General features: G+C 40.2%; 1 protein-coding gene across 1 annotated transcript in view; it reads right to left on the bottom strand.

Annotated features, from left to right (window-relative positions):
* asic1c (acid-sensing (proton-gated) ion channel 1c) overlaps positions 1-27,640 on the bottom strand; it is a gene marked incomplete at both ends in the record, with an annotated part of 85,435 nt that overhangs the window by 9,610 nt on the left and 48,185 nt on the right. Inside the window, 2 exons of the mRNA XM_083689602.1 lie at positions 3,853-3,980; positions 5,286-5,436. Of these exons, the coding sequence (XP_083545728.1) occupies positions 3,853-3,980; positions 5,286-5,436 (279 nt within the window). The remainder of the gene's footprint in view (positions 1-3,852; positions 3,981-5,285; positions 5,437-27,640) is intronic.

The following is a 27,640-nucleotide window of genomic DNA, read 5'->3' as shown; positions in this document are numbered from 1 at the left end:
AACCAAATTAAACAGATAGATTGGCCATTAGGGTTGCATCATCCATTGGTAGAGTATTCCAACAGTATGAAACATTGAAATGCAAAGCAAAATAAAACAAAATGAAAGATAACTGCATGGTAATATCAGGAGGTTCATCTGCATACTGGAGTGCCATATACAACAGCTTAGATGATGATAGAGACTCAAGTGGAGGTGTTACCTGGAATGGAGAGCATTATATGTTATCATAGGGATGGTAGTTATGAGACAGGACAAAAGATGTCTAGGAAGGGATAGTGGTTGATATGTGATCGCTACAGCCACACAGAGTGGATGGATACATTCCGGAATGACTGAGTGAGGTTGGGGGGGGGCTCTTACAGTGGCTCGTGGCATGCAGCAAACCCAGACAGGCATACGCTACCCGCTGCTCTTGGGTGGAAACGAACGTTTGGAAGCCTGGGGCGACCCCGAAGCCCAGCTGGTGGGGGAAAGGAGGCTCTGACTGAGTGTGAACCTGTACCTTGACGCCGGCCTCATAGGACATCTCATCTAGGGGGGGGATGAGTGAACACAGCCCACATCAATACCAACAGAGAGCAGCAGCAGCAGCGATGCAAGGGACATACGTAAAGTATGCATCTGTCAAAAGCGTTTGGCCCCTCTCCTATGCAGCCAGCCAACCTGTGTCCATCTTGCTGAGCCCCACAGCAGCTGCTTTACCCCCCCGCGCCCCCCCATAAAGATCCAGAACTGAAGGCCGAAGCTCAATATTGGTTGCAAAACGTTGATGTGCTGTAATTCAGTCATCTGATTGTTTAAAGGGACACTTTACTTTTTTTTTTTTTTTTTTTTTTTTTTTTTTTACTTCAAAATCATTATCCAGATCACCTTTTAAATGTAGGTATCGCTAGTTTGAGGATTTTACCCTTGGGGAGTAATGGTTTCTGAAAACTACAAGGAGCTTTAGGAGTGAGGTTATAATTTCCAAATAAGCTACGTGCATACATCTAGCACTTGTGTTTACTAACGTAACATCTTAGCTTAGACGTGTCTACGTGGCTGGTTGGGATCCACAAAGCACTATGGATGTTGCAGGACTCAAACATTTGTAAATATTACTTCCTGATCCGGTAAAAGGTTATTTTCTCACTTATTTGATCATTTTTGGGTTGTTAATTTCCTGGTTATTTGGACAACAAAGACCACTAATAACAATGACAGTGACAATCTGAAATTTTCCTTTAAGCCCACTCAAAACGTGACTGTCAGAATTCTTATGAAGATAATGCTAAAAATGCCAATCCAAATTTAAGAGTATAATTAAAGCATGTGGAATTAAGAAATTAATCATTCAATTTGTATTCTCTTGAGATGAGAGTATGATAGATGCTTCCCATTAGGCTTAAATGGCAGCATAATTAATTCAAGACTTTTTAGGTGGTAAACATGTCTTACTGCAGTCGTTGATGTGGGTCTTCAGATCTGGATAATAAATAATAGTTAATGTGCCTTGTTTAATAGAAATAACTCCATGATAATGATTCAGGGACTGACATCCCTAGTCATATAAATGTCGATTCACAGACAGGACAGAACATTGTATAATATTTAGTGGCATTATGTGACAACCTGAGGGCAGAAATGTCAAATCCAAGGTGACGTTTACAATGTAGTACTCTTGAGTACAGCCCTTAATAGAGATTAATATCCTTGTGGTCCTTATAAATCTGGTCTTAAAAGAACTTCACCTGAGTATATCTGCCGCTGAAAAGCTACAGAAGAAGTCGGTCAAATGCAGATTTGTTTTGGTGTTGTTCGGATTGTGGTGTCCAATTGTCTATTTTAAATACAGTACTGTTTGTAGTGCACTGCCTCCATAACCCCATGTTAGTCTGTTGAATATGGAGAGAAGGGTTTCAATAACCTCATGTCAAAGATTTGAAAAGAATCTTCAAGATCAAAGTCTTTGTTGAATAGCAATGTCAGATTGTAATTAAAAAAGAAAAAGAAAGTACTTCTGTATCGTAATTACAATTTCATTTTGATATTTATTCATAATCCTAATGATTTCCTCATCTTCAAAGGAATTAAAAGGAGTGATAGTCTTAAATGCAGAGATATCAATCCAGATTACACTGAATTGTGCACCTGATTCTCTGCTAAAAAAAACTGCAAATGGTGAATAAAACATTAGCATCTGCAACATCAGTGACGCTTTATTTTACTTTATGGTTGTCCTTCACAATAGTATCACTCTTTCTGAACAGTTATATTTCACCATCTTGTCACTGTTACCAGTTGTATTGGGATTTCAGAACTTGCCATGTTATTTCAATACAGTTGATTAGACTTTCTATTATGGAGTGGGTGGTACTTTTGTTTCCTTCAAATTAGTATGTCATATAATGACACCCTTTCACTAGGCATTATGATTTCAGTTGGATCAATATAGGCATTATGGACCTATGCCACCCTGTCAATGAAGTCATTACTGCAAGCACACTGAAGATAATTATTTCTCTCCCCTTCACTGGTTACAAGGGAAAGGACACGGCTAAGAGGGCTGTTCATGTGTCATAGTATACGGTCAAGAGATCGGGTATTTGTAAATCCATTTTACCAACTTCATTGAATTGTATGTTTCAACTGAAAAACGCCATTGTACTTTGAAATATTTTTTCAAAATGAAGAAAGCAGAAAATATAACAAATATCTTACAATTATGTTAAGTAGACTGTTAGACAAAATTTGAATTGGGATTTTCATTGATATCAGCTAGAACGTCACTTGGCTCCGTTTGATTGTTGTGGTGCCAGTCCATCCCATGATTAAGGTTAGTACATTGACAGGACAGTGAAACAGATTACCTATGGATCTGGGAAATGGATGGCCATTGTGACCACAAAGAGCAGACTTCACAGGATGTTTGATTTGGTGTAAAAATGACACTTCATGAAAGATAAGCCTTTTTTCATCAGTATTTTGAGATCATGTGAAATCTGAAATATATTCACACCAGGTAAACCCTCAGAAAACCATTAGATTCAATGTACCAGATATACTCCATCATTTGTAATTTGTATTTACACTGAGTGGAATTTATTTAGCCAACAAAGCTCAGAAGCAGGGTAATTGTGGCTGAATACTACTCAATACGCCCAATTTGATGACACTTCAATCAGGGCCGGTAGTTCATTAAGACTAATGATTTTTTTGTCTTGGTTGTAAGTTATTTTCTTACCACTCAGCAATGTTTACCAAACAGCAATGTTTTTTGCTGTCTTGACAAAGGCTTGCTATGGTTCTGTGCATTTAAGAGAAGCAAACCAAGTATTTTTCATGGTATTTCTCTACATATTGTTTGTATGCATGACTGGACACAGTTCAGAGCATTCACAGCTACATTATGACAATTTCCCCCCGGCCAAGGGAACTGCCAGCTCGAAATGTGCAAAACAAACTTCTGAGCTGTCAGAGATTTTTTAGCCTAAGGTTGCTCTGTCTCCACATTATTAGTGTAAACACTGCTATAGATAATATATGCTTGGTACAGTTGATCGTTCGGTCCTTGTATCCCTTTTGAATAGACACTGGCTACCATAGTATTACATCATTATTACCCCTATAGCTTGATTCAAAACATTCCAAATGATCAAGAATGTTTCTGACTACGTTTAACACTCAGGTTGAGTATTTCATGCATAATGTAAACCAACAGAACTGATTTTGCTCCAGGCTCTGAGACAAGGAGGCAATGACAGGAGTGGAGGAAGGGTTTGGAGGTGACACACAAACAGTAAAAAGCAGGAAGCGAGAGGTCGAGGTTGGGAGGGAAGGTGTTGGTGCAAGAGACTGAGCATTAGGTACCAGTTGCTGCTGACATGACACAAAAGTTTGAAAACCAGGGGCCACACCAAATCCCAGCTGGTCAATGAACGGCGGCTCGTCCTGACTGTGGATCTGAACCTTGATGCCTGCTTCGTAGGAGGTCTCGTCTGTGGATACAGCAGGCCAGAGAAATGTAACAGCAGCTCGCCCACAGAAACTGCCGCTTCTCCTCTTTCTCTAAGCCGGAGGAGTTACTTGTTATGATGCATATGTGTTTGTACTCGTAATGATGTATTATGTGTTTGTATTTTCTGTGGTTGCATTGTATCCAAAGGCAGAAATACAGTGCCCCTTGAATTTGTGTCAGTTGGCTGGTGAGGTAATGCAAAGTTTACTGCACGCTGGTTAAAACTTGTGGACAGAAATGTTATTGCATTTGAAGGAATAGGGTAAGATTTGGGAATGCAATTAAATTAACAAGACTATAGCTGGATAAAACACTAAGACTGGATACAAGTTTATTTGAATTGGGGGAGACAATACTGTACATTAAATTGCATGACACTTTCTCTTATCAAACACCAGTAATATTGACACATATGTATGTATTTAGCATGTTATCTACTGGAATACATTTTTGTAGGCAGAAAGAAAGAACAGAATATTCATGCACATAATATAACAGTGAATGATGAAGTCTACCCAAAGCCTAAGAAATGCTTGAGGGTCTGCATCCCATCAAAAAGTGAAAGACTGTGTTGTACAGCCCTGCTTAGGTTGCTTAAACTTAGAAAAATGTGTTTTGCATTTGATTGGATATCACAAGTTAAAGAAGATCAGGTAGGAGTATTTTGTACCTGTGTAGTAAAGATGCAATTACTTAGAGTAAAAATGTTGTAGTCAAATGTTGTTACATACACTCTCAAAGAAAGATTCTACCTTGAACCCAAGAGGATTCTTCGGCTTGTCCCAGGAGGAGAACCCTTTGAAGGATATGTTTTTAATGCCATGTACTGTAGAACCGCTTTTGCTGTCATGTAGAACCCTCTCTGGAAAACGTTCTACATGGAACGAAAAATGGTTCTTCAATGGGTTTTCCTACAGGGACAAGCCTTTTCTTTCTTGGTCATAAGGCAATTGCTTTGTAATTACATAATGGAAGTTAAACATTTATTGTACACAGTTGAGCAGTTTTTGTATACAAGTGGAAACAGGAATAGTACTTCCACCTGCACAATAACCAAGAAAACATAACTAACTTTACTTTGTCATTCCAAATCCATAAAAAGCAATATCTTATTGCTTATAACAACCTATCAACACAAAGTTGTTAATACAATAATCACAGTGTTACTATGGTATACGTATTAGACCAAAGTATTAGTACATTAGAAAATAATGTACTGTAAAGTGTGACCCGGTAAGGGTTAAGCAAGCTATAGGGTCTGTGTGGAAATACAGAGGGCACTCACCTGTTTCTCCCCAAACTGGTAAGTATTCATCCTGTTGAATATCCAACATGATCTCCAGCCCATTTCCTGTGCCGCCCTTTAACGTGGTTAACAAAGGGTTGCCGTCCAATCCAGAGTTGAAGGTGTAGCACTTTCCATAGCGAGTGTATATCTGCAAGAAGAAGAAGACGTGTGTCAATGCTATTCAAAAGTGTCTTGTGATGCATACATAATAAACAGTACAGAGCCCCAATGTAATGCTTGCTCTATCAACATATTTGAACAGTTGGGGGATTGCTGACTAAGCAGAACAGGATCCTAGTCTAATCAACGAAATAATGGAAACTCAATCCAATCTCCATCCAGTTACATTCTGTATTTCTCTGGAGTCATTTGCAAACTTCTTCAGAAATGTATTTTCCATTAAATGAAAAGTTCTAGTTAATCCAAATGGAATATAGCTCCTCCCCTTCCACACCTTACCCAGTACTACTGCGACTATCAGGTTGCTCAGAACAATTTATTCTAGTGTCTTGTACCTGTCTCCTACGCCCCTTGGAAGGATGTGCTTGTGCCAATGCAGCTCAATGGTATTCAACTATTGATCTGCACTAGATTTTTGCCTGCAGCAAATACCTAGCTGGTTTTACTATTACAGACAGCTCCTTATCTATACTGTACTGGTCTTTCAGTATCCTGTAGCACTGTCTTCTTTTCAGTATGGCAACATCTCTTGCAAATTACATATTGATGTTTCATACATTTTTCACTTTTATAAATTCTCTCTGTGACGGGCAACTTTGCTATTATCTTTGCCAACTGAAGAGAAATAAGCCGTAGGTGCTTCCCATAATGCAGTATCTGGTTTTACATAACTGACACATGGGTGGTGAGCTACAACTTCAAGTGAGAGTTAAAATAGATCACAGCGATAAAGGCTTTACATTTCGGGTAGGTTTTGCAGCGTAAGTGATTTCATTTCACAGGGTAGAATTGATTCGTCATGCAGTCCTCAGAAGTTTCTTTTTTTTATCTATATCAAGCATGTGTCATACAATAATAACCCATGTGCATCTTCATTTCCTAAAGACATAACATGCCCAAGGGACATACTTAGGCACAGAAACAGCTGTCACAACACACACTACTCAGGACCCTCTGATGAGTCTCCCGGATGAGTCTCTGAGCATTTTAAACCTTCAAGCCTTACTGCGGCAGTCACAACTTACAGCAGTACTGTAATTATGGCACTACTGTGGTCAGGCTGCAGTCTGACACCAACACTGACTTGTCTCATTATCTCCTCTATTCCCTCCTGAGGACATACAGGAGCCTGTTATAAAGGCTGGACCACAATGTGCTTTACCACAATGTGCTTCACATTCCTTAAAATAGTACCGTTGGCCCACTCTGTGGCAAAACATCAGTACTGAATCTGAATCAACAATGTTCCAGCCCCTGGGAGTCAGTGATCTCTTCAATCACGACTAATTGACAGAAGCTGGTATGGTTGAGAGACTAGCGGTTTGTTTCAGGATAAATTGTTATTTCTATAGACTGCTTGGCTCGATAGCTACATATAAATAACCCATTGAATATATATATATATATATATATATATATATATATATATATATATATATATATCCATATCCTATGTAATAATAATAACAATTAAAAAAGCAATACAAATAAAAAAGCAAAACAAAAAAAAGACTCTATAGCCCACTGCCATGGGCTATAGATTTCATTTTCAATATGCAAGTTTTAGTGAGAGGGATGATAGAGTAGATTCCGACAGCATAGCAAAGCTTCTCTCCAGAGACCAGAGTCAGTGTTCCATGTCCAGACTCAGACAGACTTGCATGGGGCTCAGACGGACATGACAAGGCATCAGTTCCTCTCTCCTGCTGCCCATAATGAGGCCCTTCGAGCGACTGGTCCCTGTCAGCACCAAAATGGTGGCTGATATTTCAAGCTTTACATTTGACTTTAGAAAATCAGTGAGTTTAATATAATGCCTGGGAAGTCTTATTGTGAATGGCTCTAGGTCTTTTGAATGCCTCACAATCAAGGAACCAATCTGCATGGTAAATCGTTTTTGTCAAGCTGTGAAATGGCGGCACCAAAGACAAAAGGCCTAATTTAGATTGTATAATCCGATAAAACTTGAAATGACACGATAAAAATCTCCGGGCCTGTCAGTCCGAGTTGTCTATTCATATTTTTGCAACTACATATTGTTGAGAAATTTGCTAAGTCTACCTAGCACTTGAATGTGACTAACAATGAAATCCATTTTCTTTTCATCCATTATTTAACAGCAATGTGTTTGAGGAGTGCTAATAGCTTTTAGGTGAAATGAGTGAGAGGACTATATAGACTAACACAAGGGGTTTATTTCAATGGAGAAGCTAATTCACCTGTCTGAGTAACAAGCATATGGCATAGTTACCCCGAGTCAATACATACAGATGTTTAATCTAAGATGCTGAAACTTTAATTTGGACTCGTTTATAATGTTTGAATTATTGATAATAATTTATCAATAATTTATCAAGCGCTAATTTTTCTTCCCTGACATTGTCACTGCTAAGAGTGCTTTCGAATAGCAGAAACGAAAAGCAATGTCTTTCAAGTGAAGTGAATGTAAATGTAAATGGGCTGGTTTTACTGTACCACCACATATAAAAAAACAACAACATCTAGCATGCAAACTAACATGCACTGACATCGATGGATAATCTCTGGTAAAAAAAAAAAAGTATACACAGCATTTTTACTGCATAAATTAATTTAACTATATTAATTGCAAAACTATTGTGTTATTTTAGTAAACGTTACTGTTACTGTATGTTTAAAAAGGAGGACAAAATCATTCCCATATGACATGATATACTGGTAGCCTGAAAACTTGAATACCTTCAATCCTGCGGAACATTCAAACGCTGTTGCATGAAATATTAATACCTTGTGAAACAAATGCACATCATAAAACCTCATAAACACAACACTTCTCTCTCTCTATCTCTACATACGGTGGTGAAGTTCTTGTAGGTGCAGTTTTCCCCACGGAACTTGCATTCTAGCAACATGTCCTCCAGTTGGTGACCCAGCCTGCCCATCATCTCAGTGGTGTTGACATGGTAACGAGGGGCAGGGGTGTAATCATTAAAGTCCAGTAGATTGAGGAGGTTCTGCTTGTGGCTGTCCCTCAGGAGAGCGAGGCTCCTCTCCATGACTGTGTGGTTGTGGTACATCAGGTCCATCCAGTAACCGCTGTGGTAGAGGTCATCTTTGGTCAGACTGGACACACGGAAGAGGTTATGGTTGCAGAAGGTGACCGCTGGGAAGGACATCTTGTGAGCCCACACCATGTAGATCTTGGTGACGGCTGGGTAGGACATGAGATAGAGGATCCGGTTCAAGGACCAGGTGCCTAGGAGACCCACACAAACGAAGAAGGCCAGAAGCCAGAGGACCCGTTGGGGTTTTGTCTTGTCCGGGGAGAAGACAAACTTCAGCCCATGGACCTTTGTCTTTCTCATGAAAGCCACAGTGATCTCCCTCCATGTTGGTTTCAGCCTGCTCCCTGTGCTCTGGCCAGTGGTCTCCAGGGCATCTTTCAGTTTTGGTGACCCCGGCATGACTGATGCTGATGTCGAGGCAGTAACCATAATGACTTCTCCCCAAGCAGCTGACTCACACCAAAGGCAGTCTTTTAGTCAAGCTTGGGCTTTTTCATTTTACATACAGTGGCTTCCTCTGATATCATGCTGGGTTAAATCGGTATCACAATTCCAGGCAAAACAGAAAAAAAGTGATCCAAATGCAAATCCAATACTCAGACTTGAAAAATCTTTGAGGTGAAAATCACAACAAAGGAAACGTACTGTACTCTTTAGGGGTGTAAAACTGATTCACGTCATGATTTAATTTCCAGAAAATCCGTCTGAATCTTCCCATCAACAGAAATCAACAAGCGTAACCATCAACAGTCTCTCATCAACAGATGAATGTTTGTGATAATTGCAGGTATAATCGACTGCTTTAGTTCCAGATGCAATCAGTTAGGAAATCTGTACAGACATACCCGTTGCTCAGATGCTCCTCATCACCTTAATCTGCAGATCGAGACAATGCTCACAGCTTCCAGTAGTTTCCCTTTCTGCCCAGACAGCCCTTCCTCCCTCTTTCTCAGCTTGAAGAGATGCTTTTTGTCTGTGGACTTGCAGGCAGCAGGAATATAGAGCTATTTTATACCCCCCCCCCCCTCTCTCTGTACAGTTGAATGGGGGAATGAGGTGGAGCCAGCGGTGAAATTATTTTCCTAAAGTGATGGTACAGATGGAAGGTGGGGGAAGGAGATTTCCACCCCACACACCAAAATATGAATAATACTTCAAAATAACTGCAATGTTCATTGAGTCATACCGCAACATAGTATTCCAAGGCGCACTCTGCTCTTCTCTAAAATAAAATTTTTAGTGTTGGAAAAAAACTGGGGATCAGGGATCAATATAACTGTATTATTGATAAACGAAGAGAACCAACCACTCGCCTGTAGTCATGAACTGAAAACATGCCCTCAGGTTTCTCAATGAAATGATCACTTTAGACACTATTTTTTGGGGGATAAAAAGGCAGTTTTACATACAGTTACAATGCAATGAGGCCTGGGGAGGACCTGATCAAATAACTGACAGGAAAGATGCTCCACTATGTTCATTTGAACAAAGAGATACTTTTAGAACTTCGAGCTATTAAGGCAGAGAGAAAATGTGTCCCAAGAGTATTCTATTTTTGTCATTTTAGGACATAATCAGTACACCACTTTTGTAAGTGGCTTATCAATGTCATGGCAGGTTTTCATGAATAGAATAGACACGATATTCTGATAATTAGATTATCAGAATATTATCAGAAAACCCTAGATAACAACTATAAGGTTACAAGAAAATTATGCTTGGATATATGCTTGAATACAAATGTCACTTTTCCCTCCCTAATCCCCTTTTAACCAAGTATCTATTGTTAATTCTTGTGAGTATAATGTTGCTATACAGTGTCTCCAGGAATGTCAGAGCATCCATTTAAATCTAAAAGATTTTCACAACAGACAAGACCCATTCTTTAATCAATGCATTTCAATGGCCTCCCAAATCTCATTAAACAAAAGGCTGTAACAATCCATAGTCTTGAATATTAAACAGATACTTTATGATGCAATCTCTTCCTTGGGAAGTAAAGTATTAGTGAATTGTTTGATGGCTTACAATAAATATTTGCAAGCTTATGAAACCATAAGCGACTTGAAGCATCGCCTAAATCCTCAATTTTAATTACTTCATCACACTTCAATGGCATTCTTAACAACAGCCACATCTTATCTGATCATAAAATGCCTGCCGTTGTCTCACACAAAGCTTTCTAATCGTCCTTTCCTTCTCTCCATTCTTGTTGCTACAAGAAAAATTCCACCTCAATCTTTAAGCCCAGATTTGAAATGCATTGTCGCCTGCAATAATCAAGCTGAATATAAATCAATCAATCAACAGAATGAAAACATGTAAAACATGTAATTACTATATTATTAGAATGAAAGATTGATCACCTGCTGTCTCTGTCTGACGAAGCTCTACTGCATGCGAAGTAATGTGAATATGATCCACTGTGATAATGCAATTGAATAAAGCCATTTTATGACTTGTTCTTTCTTTTGTAAATCGTTCCCCCAGCACCAAGAGGATGACATGTATACCATGTACCATGTATTGATACACAAATTGCAGACCCATAATGCTCACAATATATTAACCAGAATGCATATCAACTTTTCTTTAACAATGTTCATAGGAGGATCCCAATCATATAATAAAATTTAAAGTAAAAAGTTAAAATCTGTAAAGTGTGCTAAGGTTAAGATTTGAATTGCATGTTGATAATGTGACAAGTCAGGTGGCTAAGAATTTCTCAGGTCCTTTACTCCATGGGCATTTTAGACAGACTGATGTATTAACATAGTTTGTTGGTCTTGCGCCAAAGGCCAATTTGAAAATGAAAGGTTTCTAAAGGTCAGCATTTGACTGCCATTGGAGTTAAATTGAAGGGGCTCATTTTGGACAGGAAAATTGTGCACCAAGTAGGATTTAAACCCTAAATGACAAGCCAGCCAGAAGCTAAGGAGACAGAGGTTGTGCAATTCATGAGCAACGTATTAAAATATGCACCTCAACGGACCTGGTGGTGAAGGGAGACACTATGGGCCCCAATTTGGATGTGCAAAAAATGGTAAAATTGAGGCTGTGGAAGTAAGTTAAAGAATATAATCACTTCTTGTTATATATATATTATCTAATCACTTGTATTTTATTTCCATGTTAATGCTGCTATTATTGATCATTATGTACTACCTCATTATTACTTAACTCACAAGTATTAATTGTGTACTTTGTTCACTGAAATGATCTAACTAAGAGGGCCTCTCTGTCTGAGTGTGCGCCCCCTTGGAATGTGGAGAGACTGGAACTCATGAGACCTGTCCTTGGATCAGCTGCATCCTTATCTCTTATTTTGTTTGTGTCCTGCTATAAAATGTCCTGTCTTAGTGGAGACTGGCAGAGAGAATCACATCATTCTGCAGACTGTTTCTCTGAGTTGATCGATTCGTCTCTCCGTACTGCAATATGATCGAATAAAGAAGTTTTTACTTGATCACACTTTGAACCTGAGTGAAGACCGAAGTTTCTTCTACAGGACCACAATCGGCCATCTTGACTTTAATATTTGTAGTTGACACAATACTAAATAATCCAGTGGGAGTTTTGAATACTGCTTCTGGCTGTTCTCTGATTGATTAAGTAGAGTTTTCTCATTGTTAAAATCAAGCTAAAATAAAATTATGCTGTAGAGCATCCTGAGGTGATATAAGGTATGTTTTGCTCTGCTCAGCACTATTTGCTGAATCAAATAGGGGGCCCTCTGTATCTTTATAGATTTGTCGAAATAAATGTGTCAATTAAGCAAGCAAGAAAGGCTATGATTATTTGTCATGTATTGAACTGTACTGATCTGTATTAAACTTCTGTTCCCTCCATAATGGTTTTGAGTAAATTTACCTGATAAATGTACTTACCTTCAACAACATTACTATATACAACTTTCAATAAGCACCAAGTCTCCATTAAACGCCTGTGCCCAATAATAACCGGGCCACTAATGACATTGAAGCAAATAAGCGCCTGCCGCTAATAAACGCCGGCTCAAAATAATTTGTTAAACTTTACGGGATGGATTCTGTGTTGATATTAGCAGGTGATAAAACCGTCGCATTTGATCTGAGCGACCGTTGCGACTTTACCGAATAAACATATTTATTCAACAGTGTAGCAGACCATTTACCTGCAGTCTTGTATGGAAACGATAATAAATGGCCATCTCTATCAAAGATTAATCTGGTTTTGACTGATTTATTATAGGCTTATAATGTTGATATCATGTTGGTGGATATTTGTTCCCAGTATGATGTCATATCATGGGTTTGAGCAGCAGCGGTGGGGTACAGAATAACTGCCCGTCTCCAAAAATAGCTCGTCTCCAATACGAGCCGGGTCCGGTCTGTGGTTAAAGAAAATAAACGCCGAGGGCTAATAAAATAACTTTTACGGTATTTTTGAATATTATTTTAATGTTGTACATTTCATCGATGGTGCCCCATTCATAATAGTATGAGGAATGCCAGTTTTACCTCTCATAGCTAGTTTAGGATGTCATACTCAGCAACACCCACACCTTTAAATGCAATGTAAATTCTCTCCACATCAGTGCTCTAAAATCATAAACTTCAAACAGTCGTTAGAAAGACTGAAAGGGTTAAGTCTGATTCAATTATGTGGATTGGCTATTTATGTATCAATAGAGATTGAGCCCTGTAGGATACTTTATTGTGCAAAGACTCTTAGACAGCTCAGTGATGTTATGGATATGTCAATCTTCTCCAGAAGGTCATAGGTTCAAGGTGAGAGAGTTGAGTTCATGGTATGAATGGATACTGTATACATAATGTGCATAATGTAAGTATGTCAATCAAAATCCATACAGCACTGCTGAAAGTCCCCAGTAAATGTGAAAGTGAGGGAAATTTTTAATTTTTTATATATTGTATATTTCTTTTTATACATTGTCATAGTGTTGTAATATGACCGCCAAATGTTACCATTAAGACACCTTTCAGACCTTCCAGTTACCATTAAGACACTTTTAACTCAACCGTGTTACAATGTTGGATGGTGACAGTAAAATGCTGATGTTTAGAAACCTCTCATTTTAAACCCACAGACTACTGTTACAATGTTGTAAAATGTCAACAATGCATGAACCACACAATTGCAATAATTATGTCTATGGATGATTAGAAATTCAGGGAAATAAGAGAGCCCAAAAGAGTGTTTCTTGTTATTTCCTTTTAGAACCTTCAAGTGCTTCGTTTAAAGTAAACAATTTAATTACTTCTGCAATACCACCTCAGTTGAGTAAATGCTGACTGTTTCCCTCCTTATTGATTAACTGCATTGACTTTCCCTGCTCTCTACTTCTTTGGAAACCTGTCAGTATGCCGGCATATTTAACTGGTAAGTTAATTGCTAAAGCCCATTTGCTCTATATTAGCCTTTTGGGGGCAGGTTCAAAGGTCCATAGCTCTCCTTGGTCTCACAAACATCCCTAGTCAGCAGCTCAAAACAAAGTACAATTTACAACTTCCATTAGGCCTAACACCAGAGGTCATATACTGTATGCTCTGCATGATAATGATTATTACCCTTTTTCAATATGGACTTTCCCTGGGGTGCTCTTACTGCTGCTGCTTGCTGTCCACTTTCCTCTCTATTTCTGTTCCTCTTTTACACAAGAGCACAACCTGCTCTTGTCATTACTGTACATGGTCAAGGGTGAGTTTCCCCAAAAAACTTTGTAGCTAAGTACTTAGTGAAGCCATTTGTACAAGCCTTCTGCAATTTCAGCAGGTTTCCTCTTTACGAGAGCTGTTAGGTGAATTTTGCCCCCTCTCGCTTAACTTGTAACAGATGTTTACATAAACATGGACATCAGTGAATATATTGATATATTGTGGGGCATTATTGAGATAAAAAAAGATGCAGCTTCTTTTTACAGCTCAGCATGAAGTCTATATTTTTGATAAAGCGCTTTGTCAATGTGATTATGATAGCTCATAATATAAAAGTGTGTGAAAGCAGAATTTTCTGTGTGAAAGCAGAATTTTCTGTGTGAAAGCAGAATTTTCTAAATTAATGCATGTATTGAAATAGCTTTGAGATTGTTCTGCACGTGCCTGTCAAAGTTTGTGCGTCAATGTAAACAAAGGCGAAAGTTTATTATAAGAACTGGTCCAGTGTCATTCTTCAGCAGTAACCTCTTACACTTTAGTCAGAATTTCAGTGGAGAAAGCTGATCTGAGAGCAGTGCGTCTGGCCTAATGATTATGCATTGATCTTCCTCTCTTAACTTCACAAATGTCTGAGTTACGAGGTGGTTTGGGAAACTCAAAGATCCATTGTTATCGGGAAACTCACCCAAGATCATTCGGTTGGATTTCTCCTCTGATGGCTTGGGCTGAGACAGACTGTCATTTTTATTGGGTTTTTAATGTTATGGCCAAATCACAATGGTACAGTAAATCACTTTCTCATTTTGTGCATTTCCCAGGAGCTCTGTGTGACATTTCTAGGCATATCTTTTCTTTGTTCTTCTTCAGGAAGCTCAGTTTATGACACTCGCCTCAGCCTCACAATAGATAGATATCTAGGATGCACCATAAAACAATAAAGTACTGTGTGATGGACTGAGCTTTTCACTGGGTGAATCCTCTCTGCATATTGAACAGTGGATTTTGTTATTCCCACTAGCCTGGATTTTATGGTAAATCTGAAGAAAACAATGTAAAAGCCAACACACATCTCATAAATAATCCTCTGAATGTTTACCCATAATTTCCCAAATGCTTGAAATACCATAAAGATTTCACATACCATTTCTGTGTTTTCTCAAGACACTATTTGACTATTGTCGAAATCATAAATCATCTGTTTAGTATTTGTACTCCATAGCTGGCAAGTGGGTGGTGTACGGCGAGTCTAACACTTATAAACTGCATTTACGTTTGTCAAATCAATTTATTGATGAGTCATTCATTCCGTTATGAGATCTTCTCAAAGGGAGTGCTGAAATTATTCAGGAATATCAACTGCCCTGGGGCAGCACTTAATGACTTTTCTGCTCTATAAAATTGGAACCGCTACTCTGCTATTGAAAACACATTTCTATGCCCTCAACATTTCAATAGCCATCTTCTAAAGACGATGAACTGCAATTTCTCTCTTCATCAAACATTAAGGCAATTTACATAATTTAAGAATTATTGCGTCACATCATTTACTACCAACACATAATCGACTGTCCTGATGTGAAAAAAATGAATTATTTCAAATGCAACAGTGTTGTAGTTTGGGTGTGTAAATTGCCATTGCTGTCTGCACTTGAAGAGCGGCTCAAATGTTTTTGAGTGTCAGTGAGAGCCAGAATCCTTTCTCTAATCAGTTACAGCTCAGTCATACCCCAAAGGACTCATTACAGGGGCCCGGGAGCAGAGTTTGGACTGTGTGGAGGAGAAAGCTCCTTCAAGGTCCAGTGAGAACGGCAGACACTCAACACATCCCTGGCAGTAATTAGACACACCTTAGAATTATACAGAGACAGAGGGGAGGTGACGTGACGAAAGAATTAAAGGTGTTTTCAACTGTGATAGCAAGAAACTGGTGCCATGCTTCATTAAGGAAAAAAGGAGAAAGGAGAAAATCTATATTAAAAGATACAAATCAAACAGGTGCTGGAAGTGTTGTGCATTGGTCAAAGCACTTAAAAAACATTGTTATATTGATATTGCTATTGATAAGTTTGATTTGATCAGTATGATAATTCTCTGGTGACAGCATCAATTAAAACCTTAACAAATGTCAGGACAAAAAACACCTACATACCTTAAAATGATCCTCAAATATTTTCTCCAACTATTGCAATTTAGGGAATCAAAATACATTTAAAACAGAGTGAGTGTGCCACCAGCCCTTTTGTTGTAATAGTTATCCTGGTATATCATGACTGTGGCCTCTTCTTTTGTGAAGGGTGACATCTTGTGGCCTGATTCTAAATTAACCTAACCCTGCATGGCCCAAAGAGGGAGCACATCCACTTTGTATGCTACAGATGTAACACAAGGAAAGCAAGAAAAAAATTACATCTAGGAGGAGTTCATACCGAGATATTACTAATTTAAAATGTAGCGGAAGGGGGAATATTGACCCCAAACTCTCTGAAAAAAATATCAAGGATGTTTCAAGAAGTGACTCAGTATTGATTTGGATGTGGTATGGATTTTATGAAACATTGTAAAAAAAATAAAAAAAAGGTATACATCCATTGCTGTTTAAAATGTTTTACCTGAAGCTCAAGCAACTGTACAGTGAGTACACAACTGAACTGCTTTTAAAAGCATAACTCCTGTCTAGTTATTCAGCAGCGAAGGAGCCTGCAAATTCAAAATGATCGTCTGCTCTCAAGACAGAGAAGGTTTGCAGGTAGAGGAAGACAGGACTAAGCATTACTGACTTGAAATCATATTGCAGCCATCTCTGCCAGAGTGCGTGTCTATTCCCCCCTGCAGGCTCAGTGGAGAGTAGAGGCAGTCTGTATCAATAAATAACAGATGCTGTTGCCTATACACACCCTCTTGTTCCCTGGTCCCCGTGCAGAGAAAATCCATCTGAGGAAACATAACTGCTCTGTCACTCAAGGATTTGCTGCACAGCCCTGCAGTCACACTTTGATTGACTCTCTCATTGAATTTCCTCTCCAACACATCCGTTACTTGGATCAAACACCTTCTGTAGGTTTTTGTTTTTCTTCTTCAGACTTTTACATGTTCCCATGCTTCTGGTTGTTGAGTTAAAACTTTTAGGAATCGTTAGAAAAACCTCTACGGATACAAAGATGACTCCATCTACACACAGTCTCCAAACTAGGACTTAGGACAGTGTGCGCCACTGTAAACAATGAAAGGTATGTTGAGAAGCCCAGGTGGCTACAGCACATATCTCTGAGACAGAGACACCCTTGAACTGGGCCCACAACACTGCCAAGACACAGACCCTGAACGACGTCGTCCTGGCCATGTAAACATGCAAAGCACGTACTGGACCGAGGGTGTTTATATGTTCCAGAGAGGAGAAGAGCGGGGAATGGAAAGGGAATAGTACAGCAGCTTGGCTTGTGAGCAACTCACTCACAAGCCTAGCCAAGGCCAGGGCAAGCAACAATGCAATGTCTTGTAAGACAACATCTTGACGTCAGTAGTCTATAGAGGTTCAAATCGGTCCGCTTGGGTGGAGCGCCAATCAAACAGAATTCTGTCTTACCTTCAGGTTTTCTTCCATTTCTTGAAGCTAGCATAGGCAACAACTCTGCAAAATAGTCCTACCCAGTCGGAAAATATAAAGTCGCACATAACAACAAGCAACCATTCTACAGGCATGCAGGGGAGGGTTCTTGGACTGTAACATCCAATTAAATTGCAAGCACATTCTCCCATCTCTCTGTCAAGTTCAATCCAAGCCAGATCGACTAATCTAAAATCCTCCAGACCTCCAATGGGGGCGTGAGAACAAGGTCACCTGGAGGTATGGCTACGCAAGACTAACTGTCTTGTGATCAGACGAAGACAGCGTGCTCCCTTCATAAAATGAGAAACAAGGGAGTATAACCCAGGAGTTGTCCCACCGAAACCTACATGGCATGCCAAGATGACAGCCAGGTAGTCCTTCACTGTCGAGAAGGTTTTGCACTTATCCAGTCCTGTAAGAAGGAGAGGATGGTAGTCTCTGACACATTCACGCCATTATACACAGTAACCAGGTAACCACAGTAACCAGCTAGGAATTGTGTCGAACTAGTAAGGACTCAAGTAGTCCAGGAACTACGAACACCAAACTAGCCAACCTTCCTGCAAACAGGGCGCTAATATCTTCTGCATGGGCTTTGTCAAAGCTAGCGAATGAAAGCTACAAAAACACACTCCAGTAAGCCTCAGGCAGTCAGTGAGTGGAAAGAAACAATACATGAACGCGCCAGGCATAAGCCTTTATAGGCTGGGCAGTAGGCGGGGCTGTGTGCCTGCAAGCGTCCTCAGCCTGTGCGGTGTGATTGAATAGGATTCTCAGCGAACAGGTACACAAAGTGTGTGACCCATAGTGAGGGGTCGCCCCAAGTCGACTGAAAGATAACTATTTTACTTATAAGCACTTGATGAACCCTCCAATATGTTCTAATGCAGAGGTAGTGTATTGACTGTATCTACCAATAGGATGCACAGATTGAGTGACCTAGTCATGAATATCTGTTAATAGATGAATATACAACTATAATATTGATGAGCGCGTAGCGTATCATTACCCAATATCAATATATTTCATGAACGCTTGTGCAAAATGATTCAGAGATGCTGAATACCAAATGACCCATGCACTCCAGTATATGAGAGTATTGGATAAATACATTTAAAAAAGCTATGGTAACAGCTCAATCTTGCCCTCTGATGGACTGGGATGAAATGTTGCCATATTGTTCATACTTAACTACTCCTCTACTCCTATCTACATAAGATCTACACATATCTACTGCCTAGGGGTAGGGGCTAGGGGTAGGGGCTAGGGGTTAGGGGCTAGGGGCTAGGGGCTAGGGCTAGGGGCTAGGGGCTAGGGGTAGGGGTAGGGGCTAGGGGCTAGGGGCTAGGGCTAGGGGCTAGGGGCTAGGGGTAGGGGCTAGGGGTAGGGGCTAGGGGCTAGGGGCTAGGGGCTAGGGGGTGCATTTGGTATTAAAGGTAGACTCTGCAATATGAGCCACGAAACAGCAGGCGACTACTAGCATTAAGCGTAACAATTCACTCTGCAGCCTTTTGGTCACATGGCTATCACGTTGCACTGCCGTGCAGGCATCAGTGCTGACAGAACCACGAACAAGTGAAACGTCTTGCTTGGTTGAAGTGGAAAGATCTGAAGTCCAATCTCCAATTCCAATCTCCTGTTAATATCGTCATATCACTGAGTCTAACCGTAAGCATCCTTATCCAAATATACCAGTTTCAAGGTGAAAACGATATGGATTTGTAGTCTTTAATAATTAAAAAGGCTACTGTAGCTTTTTTCGAAATCAGAGATGCAGTTCTGATTCTATTCGGGACTCAAAACAACATGGACTGCACATGGTGCCCTTTAACATAAAATACATTTCATTACCTCATTAAAATGTAAACCACAGGAAAGTGCATCAGTGCGCATAAGTACCTCATCCGTCAAAACTGGAAGGTAAGGTCAAAAACTTCTCAACTATGTCTCATCTCCATCTTCCCCAGCACAATGATATGTGCTTCCAGGGGGAATCTCAACTTACATGAAAGTAGATACACAATACGGGGAAGGTGCTAGAAATGCGTTCTTATTGGCTGAGGGAGCTGGCTATAGATCCCAGAGGCCATCAGTGGAAAGCCAAAGCCAAATATTGACATCAGAGGTAACTCCAGATCACAGGTAATCTGAAACAACAGCATAAGGATGGCCCTAGTGATTCTGAACAATTATAATCTCCCTAAGAAAACATGACTCCACCTTTAACATGGTAGATATTGAGTATTGGACAATTAGGCATAATAACATTAGATAGGAATACTATTTGATAAGATCAGGGAACACTTCTATTTGTTTTGGATGATTGAATAATGAATGGGTCAAATGTCTCAACCTAAGAGGTTAATTAATTTAAGGAGTTCTGTCAACTGGCACCTCCAGAGAGTCTGCCTCCGTCTACGCCAAATGTGCAACTCAGCAAAAGCACACCATGTTAGGGGATGTCAGAGTCCTGCATTCCTTAACTGCTTGTCTTCAGGGATATTGATCCGACTGTCAATATTGCACTTACAGTAACTGTAGCACGCTAGTCGACCTTCCTGACATAGAATAATGGGACAAACGCATTTAATATTTCACTATCTGGCCCCTTGCCTTTTCTCGGCTGCCCGGGTTTTGTGGTTTCTTTGTGTTTTCTGTTGGCTCGCATTCCACCAATCTCTCCCCTCCTTCCACTGGAGTTCTAATTCCAAACTCCTTCACACTGTTCTCCCCTTTATCTCCCTTAATGTCTGCCTTCCAGTTGTTCCTCGGGCTGCTGGCTGAACTACCAGCAGGCTGAGTCACTCTGGTAGCAGTCCTGCCCCTCCTCCCACTGCTCTCTGAGACTAGTACAGCCTCCCCTCTTTCATTCTATTTCACCCTCTCACCATCTTTTCTTCCTGCCTCTCTGTCTCTGTATCTGTCTCTCTCTCTCTCCCTCTCTCTTTTTCTCTCTCCCTCACCCTCTCTCTCTCTCTCTCTCTCATTAGACTCGGAGTCATTCCTTTTTCTTTTTCTCATTCCTGACCCCTCCTTTCTATCTCTCACCTCCCAACCTCTCTCTTCTCTCATCTCATCTCATCTCATCTCATCTCATCTCATCCCACCCACGGACCACCGTACAGTGAATGAATGTATCTATGTTGCTGGGAGTGAATAAACAACATACCTGAGCTGCTGGAAAACCACAGCTACTATTTGCAATGGACTGAATTCCTGGCCACAGACTGATCAACTGGAACTTCGATCAGACCACAGTGTCATCCATAAAAGACTAACTGTGTTAGCATTAACCCACCGTTGTGGTGTCGGCATACTAAAGCACTGAACCAGTGATCGATAGCAATGTTATTACGCCATTTCAGCACGAGAACTGCATGTGTATTCACTGACAGGTGAATTATTTCAGTGGGATTATCTCGCAGCCCTCAAAACCAGCGCTGTAAGTCGGTTTGAGCCGAACGCCGACGCCTTTGGGTATTAATGAGGCTATCAATCACACTCCAGTTCAGACAGACACTATACAATGCCATGAGTGGGCAGCATGAGATTCACTTTGATAATTAAATAAGGGCTTGGCTATGAAAATGTACTTTGGCAACCTGCTCTGTTAAGGTTTTGGAGACTCATGCAACACTTCCGCCCAATTCTGAAAGACATGTTTTAAAAAGCCTACCTGTATAGCAGAAGAAGAAGAAAAATGTAACAGGGGTGCAGATCCACAGAAAAGCTTACAGTATAAGACATACAGTACACTATGATTAACCATGACCTTAAAGCAGTTCACTCAATAAATCACATCATTAAGACTGTATTTCCATCCTGTATTCAAGACTGTATTCAAGGACATATTATTGTATCCGATAATTGCTGCTTGTCCAAAACGAGACAGTATTGTTCAAGTGCCTGCAAAAGTACAGCACAAGGCAACATTTTATTCTACAATTCATTGACCTACAATCTGACCGAATCTTCATATTTCAGACATTATTTCTCCTCCAGTGAATTCCAGCACCCAAAAAATGATTCCTTAACCTATTGCAGAGGGAAGTAATTACTCTTGGTGCACTGATATTCTTTTTCAAGATTTCCCAATATTTCTGCACCGGTGTCTAGCTCATTAGCTGACACATCTGCCGTTTCCCAACTGCTGACGTCATGCTGTGTTTGCTTTAGCTCCCATATTCCCTCACATACACACCTCTTTTCCCACTGTCATGTCAGCAGGGGGGTGCATTGTAGACACACAGAGGATACACCTTGTTATCACAAGCATTGGATTTGTGTAGTTACATGTGTACAGGCAGTAAATAAAGAAATCAGATCAATAAAGAAAAAACTAATGAAAGCTAACTCATCAGAATAACTTACTGTGTTGAATAACATTCTGAATTGTTTCTCCATTCCAAATTTAAATAAAGGGTTACTTTTGAGGCGTAATAAAGCCTTCATAACCCCCATCAAAAGCATACATACATGATTCACAAATCTTGTAGTACAGGCAAGGTTATATTACCAAAAAGGTCATACTGTATACAGATGCGGCTTCATTTGTGCCTCTGCGTAGGCTAATTTACCGAACTACTAGGCAGCCGTAGCCCTCTACACTAGGCGAGCGTAGCATTAACAGGTGGCTGGCTAGTGGACTTCACCCTAAGGGCTTAGATCCCTAATAATTAATAATAATAATAATAATACATCAAATTGATATAGTATAGTACTTTTCTAAGACCCTACTACCCTACCTATGCTTTTACATACTTTGTGGCCTGTTTCATTGAAGTGCCTGGCCACTAGGGGGCTTATCATCATGATTTCTGATATTGCTTTTGTGTTCCTCATTATTTACTCCCTCTTGGTTATACCAACATAGAACCTGCACAGACATTTCAATACATAAACCATTGATTTTGTTTAACATGTTATTCTTCCTTTGACCTTAAACCTTTTTACAGTGTGGAAAAATATCTAAAGAGTATTTCGAGTGAGTGTGCGTTTTTTCCTTCATAAATGAGCTCTTTTAACTTTGCGCCTGAAGAAGTTATCAATATCGACTTGAGCACGCCATTCCCAGACTGTACAGCAATGATATGACACCTACATGAAAGTGATTCATTTATAGCCAACTATGAGACATGATATGCTGGACAGGGGTGAAAATAAATGTAAAAATACAGACAGTTACTGTATTTTTTTTACAGATGAAGACTTGTGAGTTTTATATATGATAGCCTATAGAATAATATTAATAACAGCATGTCAACCTGATAACTTACTTTCACTGATCCATAGAATGCTGTGCAAGAGGCAACCAACAAATGCAAGGAAAATGTTGCACTTGGACAATTAATTAAATCTGTGTTGTACAATACAATGTTTTCACCTACTCCCTGTAAAGTGCGAGCTGTCTTGATTTTCTGATCACTCAATGCATGCTTAATGTTCTACTGTAAAAGCTTCAATCCATGCACCTTCTGTTGGATGCAAACAGAAGTACACCTCGGCATGCAAGGAGGAGTTTTAAAAAATCTCAAACGTGTCCAGGCTCTGTGGAACCTCCTGGAGCTTCCCGGCCATTTGAGTAGCGCTGAAGCGCCGCGTATGGCGATACGCAGGGCTTAAAGGGTTTATGATGGCGCCATAAACCTTAAAAGTTATCCTTTGTTTAAAGTGGGACCATCTCCTCTCATGTTTCATACATTTAATGTGTGAGACATCAGCTGGATGAACATCTTAATAACTTAGCCTCACCATGGTGGATATGTTGACATCGTGACGTGGAGGGTAATCTGAATTCTATAACATCTTATCTCCTGCAAGGACCCTGCCTGAGTGACCCACTGTCAGATCAACAGGAGGGGGAGGAAAGGAATTCAGGCAGGACCTGAGAGCTCCATGAATCTTTAATTAGGTTCCTCTATACTTAGGCCCTCTGAGCCTCTCCAATTTCTGACATTTAGCTGAAATTTGCCCTTCTTTCTTGGGGATGTAAAAAGACAAGGTTAGTGCACTGACCACCGCCACATCCAAACCAGCCTCTTGCCCCTTTCTGTCTTAGATAAATATATGAAGCTATCTTAAATTTCATCTTGAAGCAAAGAAAAAAAATGGTTGACCGTTTGGGAGTGGAAAAGAACAGTCGTCCTCAAAACCTGCACAATGATCTAATAATTAGTCTAAATTGACATTTGATGTTTCCATTTCTCAAATCTTTCCCCAATAAGTGTGTTTTGAAAATGCATTGAACCCATATGGGTGTCTACACTTTGGCACACCCTAAAGGGGAAGTTTACCCAAAATAAATGTTCATGTGCATTTCTAGTCAATCCACAATGCATACCATCTCAAACTATCACAATTTCGCATGCAGCTGCGAATAGCTATCGAAATGCGAGGTCTGTGTTTACTTCCTAAAAAAGTTTCATACAGACGCGAGTTTTTGCACTCCCTGCTCTACTATGCCAGCGATTGCTTGCGCTAGCTCTTGTGCTGTTCAACAGAAGGTCTCGAATGGGAGGAAGAGGAGAATCTTGGGAGTTGAAGGAATTTAATCGAATGGGCAATTTGGACCATCAAGACTGATGGGCATTCAAAGCGAGATATCTTGACTCTGAGGTTGTTTTAAAACAACCTCAAAGTCAAGATGTGAATGTGTCTACTATTGAATAATGAAAACAACAAATGCACTGGATTACAGGGTAAACCTCTGCTTTAAATAGCCAGGAATAATTTTTCAATTTGAACCTTTGTCTCTCACACAAAGGAATTCTAATGGCCATCGGGAAGCTACCATGTAATTATGATAAGTCATTTGCCTCTCAGTTTCACTTCTGGTTCTAAAGAGGCTGTGCTGTATGACAAACCCATCTTGGTTCTAGGCTTTCATCACTCAAATCAATGGCCCATTTCATCGAAATACAATCCTTCCCCTGTCTCTGCAGCAGGACGATTAAGTTCCATTCAAATTCTGCTGACATGATTTTATCTCCACAGGGGGTGGGGGCAGAACAACCTAGACCCAGATGAAAATGACTGCATAGCATTTTGAAACATTTATTTTTGTTGCTGAAGACTATACAGCTACACTGTATCTCAAAGTTTGATGTAATGAGAGAATACAAACATCTGAGTATTTGTCTAGTAACTGCTAGCAAAAGCTTTAATGACGATTAAAAGATTTCCATGCCATTTTCAAATAATAACAGTAATTTATTGCAACCTTGACTGGACTGGAAAACAGCTTATGTTTGCTTCATAATGTATGATGCATCATCTCAGTAGAGACCTGGTGAGGCCATATGGCACCTTAGCAGTTTTTCACACAATTTCACACAAGTTGCACTTTCGGAAATCAAGCTACTATTTCATCTGCGAGGGGAAAATGACTCACTAAAGAGTGGGGGTAAACATGTGTGGCAGATGATGGGAATGACATAAAGGAATATGACATTGGCACCACCCATAGGGACCGGCATTGCCCCATAGGGATAGATATTAAGAAAGGGGCTTATTATCACTCTTCAAAAATCATCCCTTCTGACATACTCTCCCACACGTAACCATTCCTTAAGTACACATGCCAGGAATGCTTGCCAACGATGCTTAAATGAGCAGTTCTGCTGATTTTCGTCGTTTGGCAGCTAGCCTACTCCAAGATGCAAAACATGTGGACATGTAAACATATTTTTAATGTTTACCTTCAAAGGTATTCAATTATTTTAGATGTTAAATGCATATTTTTCATGTTAAGGTACAATCTTAAAAAGTCATGAGTGCCTTTGGAATGAAGGAAAGATAAATCTTCCCATCTGATACTCAATCTTTGCCACATGTCTCCTGACAGTCATAAACACCAATTCAATAATAACTAATTTCACAATTTGTACAAATTGAAAGGTAAGTGCTCAAAATTAAGGCATTTATTGGCCATAAGACATTCACTATAATGTTTGCTTTTTTGCCAAGTGCTTTGGCATATCTTCAAAACCTTCTCTTGATCCAGCCCAGTACGCATTCATGCAAAATTATTTCCTCAAAGTAAGCCCTGGAATACTCAACCCTCCAAGCAACAAACTGGTAGTTTAATTACCAAGATTACACATAATCACCCTCTGCAGATATCTGGGGTGCCAAAACAATATATCTTCGATATATAACATTTTGTTAATGCTTTGTATATTAAAAAGGGACACTTCACAGATTTTTAACCTTGTATTCATTATCTCCACCACCATACCAGTGTCTAGGAAATTACCCCCTATGATGTCATTGATGCCAGCCAGGGGAGTGCATTTGTGGCTGTAATTCTTGAAAATCTCATTTTGAATGACATCATAGGGGGACATCATAGGTCCTTCGGACCTTTTCTTTTATAACAGCAAAACATAGAAAATCGCCATTTTCACATATGTAGACACTGGTATGGAGCTGGAGACAATGAATATGAGGTTAAAAATTTACCATTTCCCACTAAGAGACAAAACAATATTTCTTCAGCGTGCCGACTGCTGACATAAATTCTTAAAAGTCATTGACAGGAATTAGATTACTTTCATTCAATATGACTCATAACTCTGTGTCTGCCCATTTTTAACACCAAATTTAGATACATAGCATTGTTTGGTAATGTCATTGAGTTATTTAAGTATGGGACTCCACAGTAGATGGCAGTCCACTGTAGATTTCCACTGTAGACCAATTTCCTTGAGTTTACACTGATACCATCTGAGCCTACAGTAAGAGCACTGCCCCATACTTACAGTGGTGAAGTTCTCCGCACCGCACTCCTTGCCTCTGTATTTGCAGTCCAGCAGCATCTCATCGATGTTGTGACTTGTCCGCTGCACAAACTCCAGCATATTGAAGGTCTTGCTGGGGAAAAACTTGCTGTTGTCCGCGGGCTGCCCCAGAGCGGCTATGAAGTCATCAAAGTCGCCCTGCTCCACCCCGAGCAACCCTGCCATCCAAAAAATGTCATTCCTCCGAATCTGGGACTTGCGGAAACTATTGTAGTTGCAGATGGTGATGGCGGGGAAGGGCATGACAGGGCTGTCCATCTCGTCCAGGATGGTGACGTGTGGGTACTGGTAGTACAAGATTATCATGCCGGCCACTTGGTATAGGAAGCAGGAAAGGGAGCTGGAGAACGCCGCAGCCCAGAGCAACCGCCGTATGGTCACTCCGCCGGGTAGGAAGATGTGGCTGAGGCCGTGGAGGGTGCAGTTGGCGCCGTAGACGGTGATGTCTGAGGGCGGGCGCTGTTCCTCCTCCTCTGGGGCACCCATCTTTCCCAAGTCAAGCAGCAAGGTTGCAAAATCAAGCCAAAACAGCTAGAAGTTCCAACCTACAACGTTTGCTATTTGACCTCCTGCTTTTCCAGTGACTGTTGGTGGTAGGGAGGTTCTCAAAAAATAAAATGGGCGAGGCGGTCAATCCAGTGAGGCACTGCAAGACTGTTGGTGGTAGGGAGGTTCTCAAAAAATAAAATGGGCGAGGCGGTCGAACCACTAAGGGTCCTGTTTCCTCCCAGGAGCCCCAGGGAGAGGAAGGGGCGGGTTATCAGAAGCAGGACTGGAAAAACGTGCTGCTGACTCAGCCAATCCTTAGTTAGATCTCAGAGGGCACATTGAAGCCAAGAGATTGAGTTTCATTGGGATGTGAGACAAGGTCCCACAGTGGGCGGGGTAGGGCGTAAGGTTCAATCAGAGGCACAGAGCCACAGCAATGATTCTCATTGAAACTAATATGTTATAGGAGATAATTTTGCATAGGCTGCATGTGTCTATACATCTTAATTTCAATTAAAAAGTTAGGCAATGTCTTTATCTCAATGACCAACATAGAACTGAGAAGGGCCTTATGTAT

This window comes from Argentina silus (assembly GCF_951799395.1).
Source record: "Argentina silus genome assembly, chromosome: 18".
Lineage (NCBI taxonomy): Eukaryota > Metazoa > Chordata > Actinopteri > Argentiniformes > Argentinidae > Argentina > Argentina silus.
This window is presented reverse-complemented; position numbering and strand designations above follow the sequence as displayed.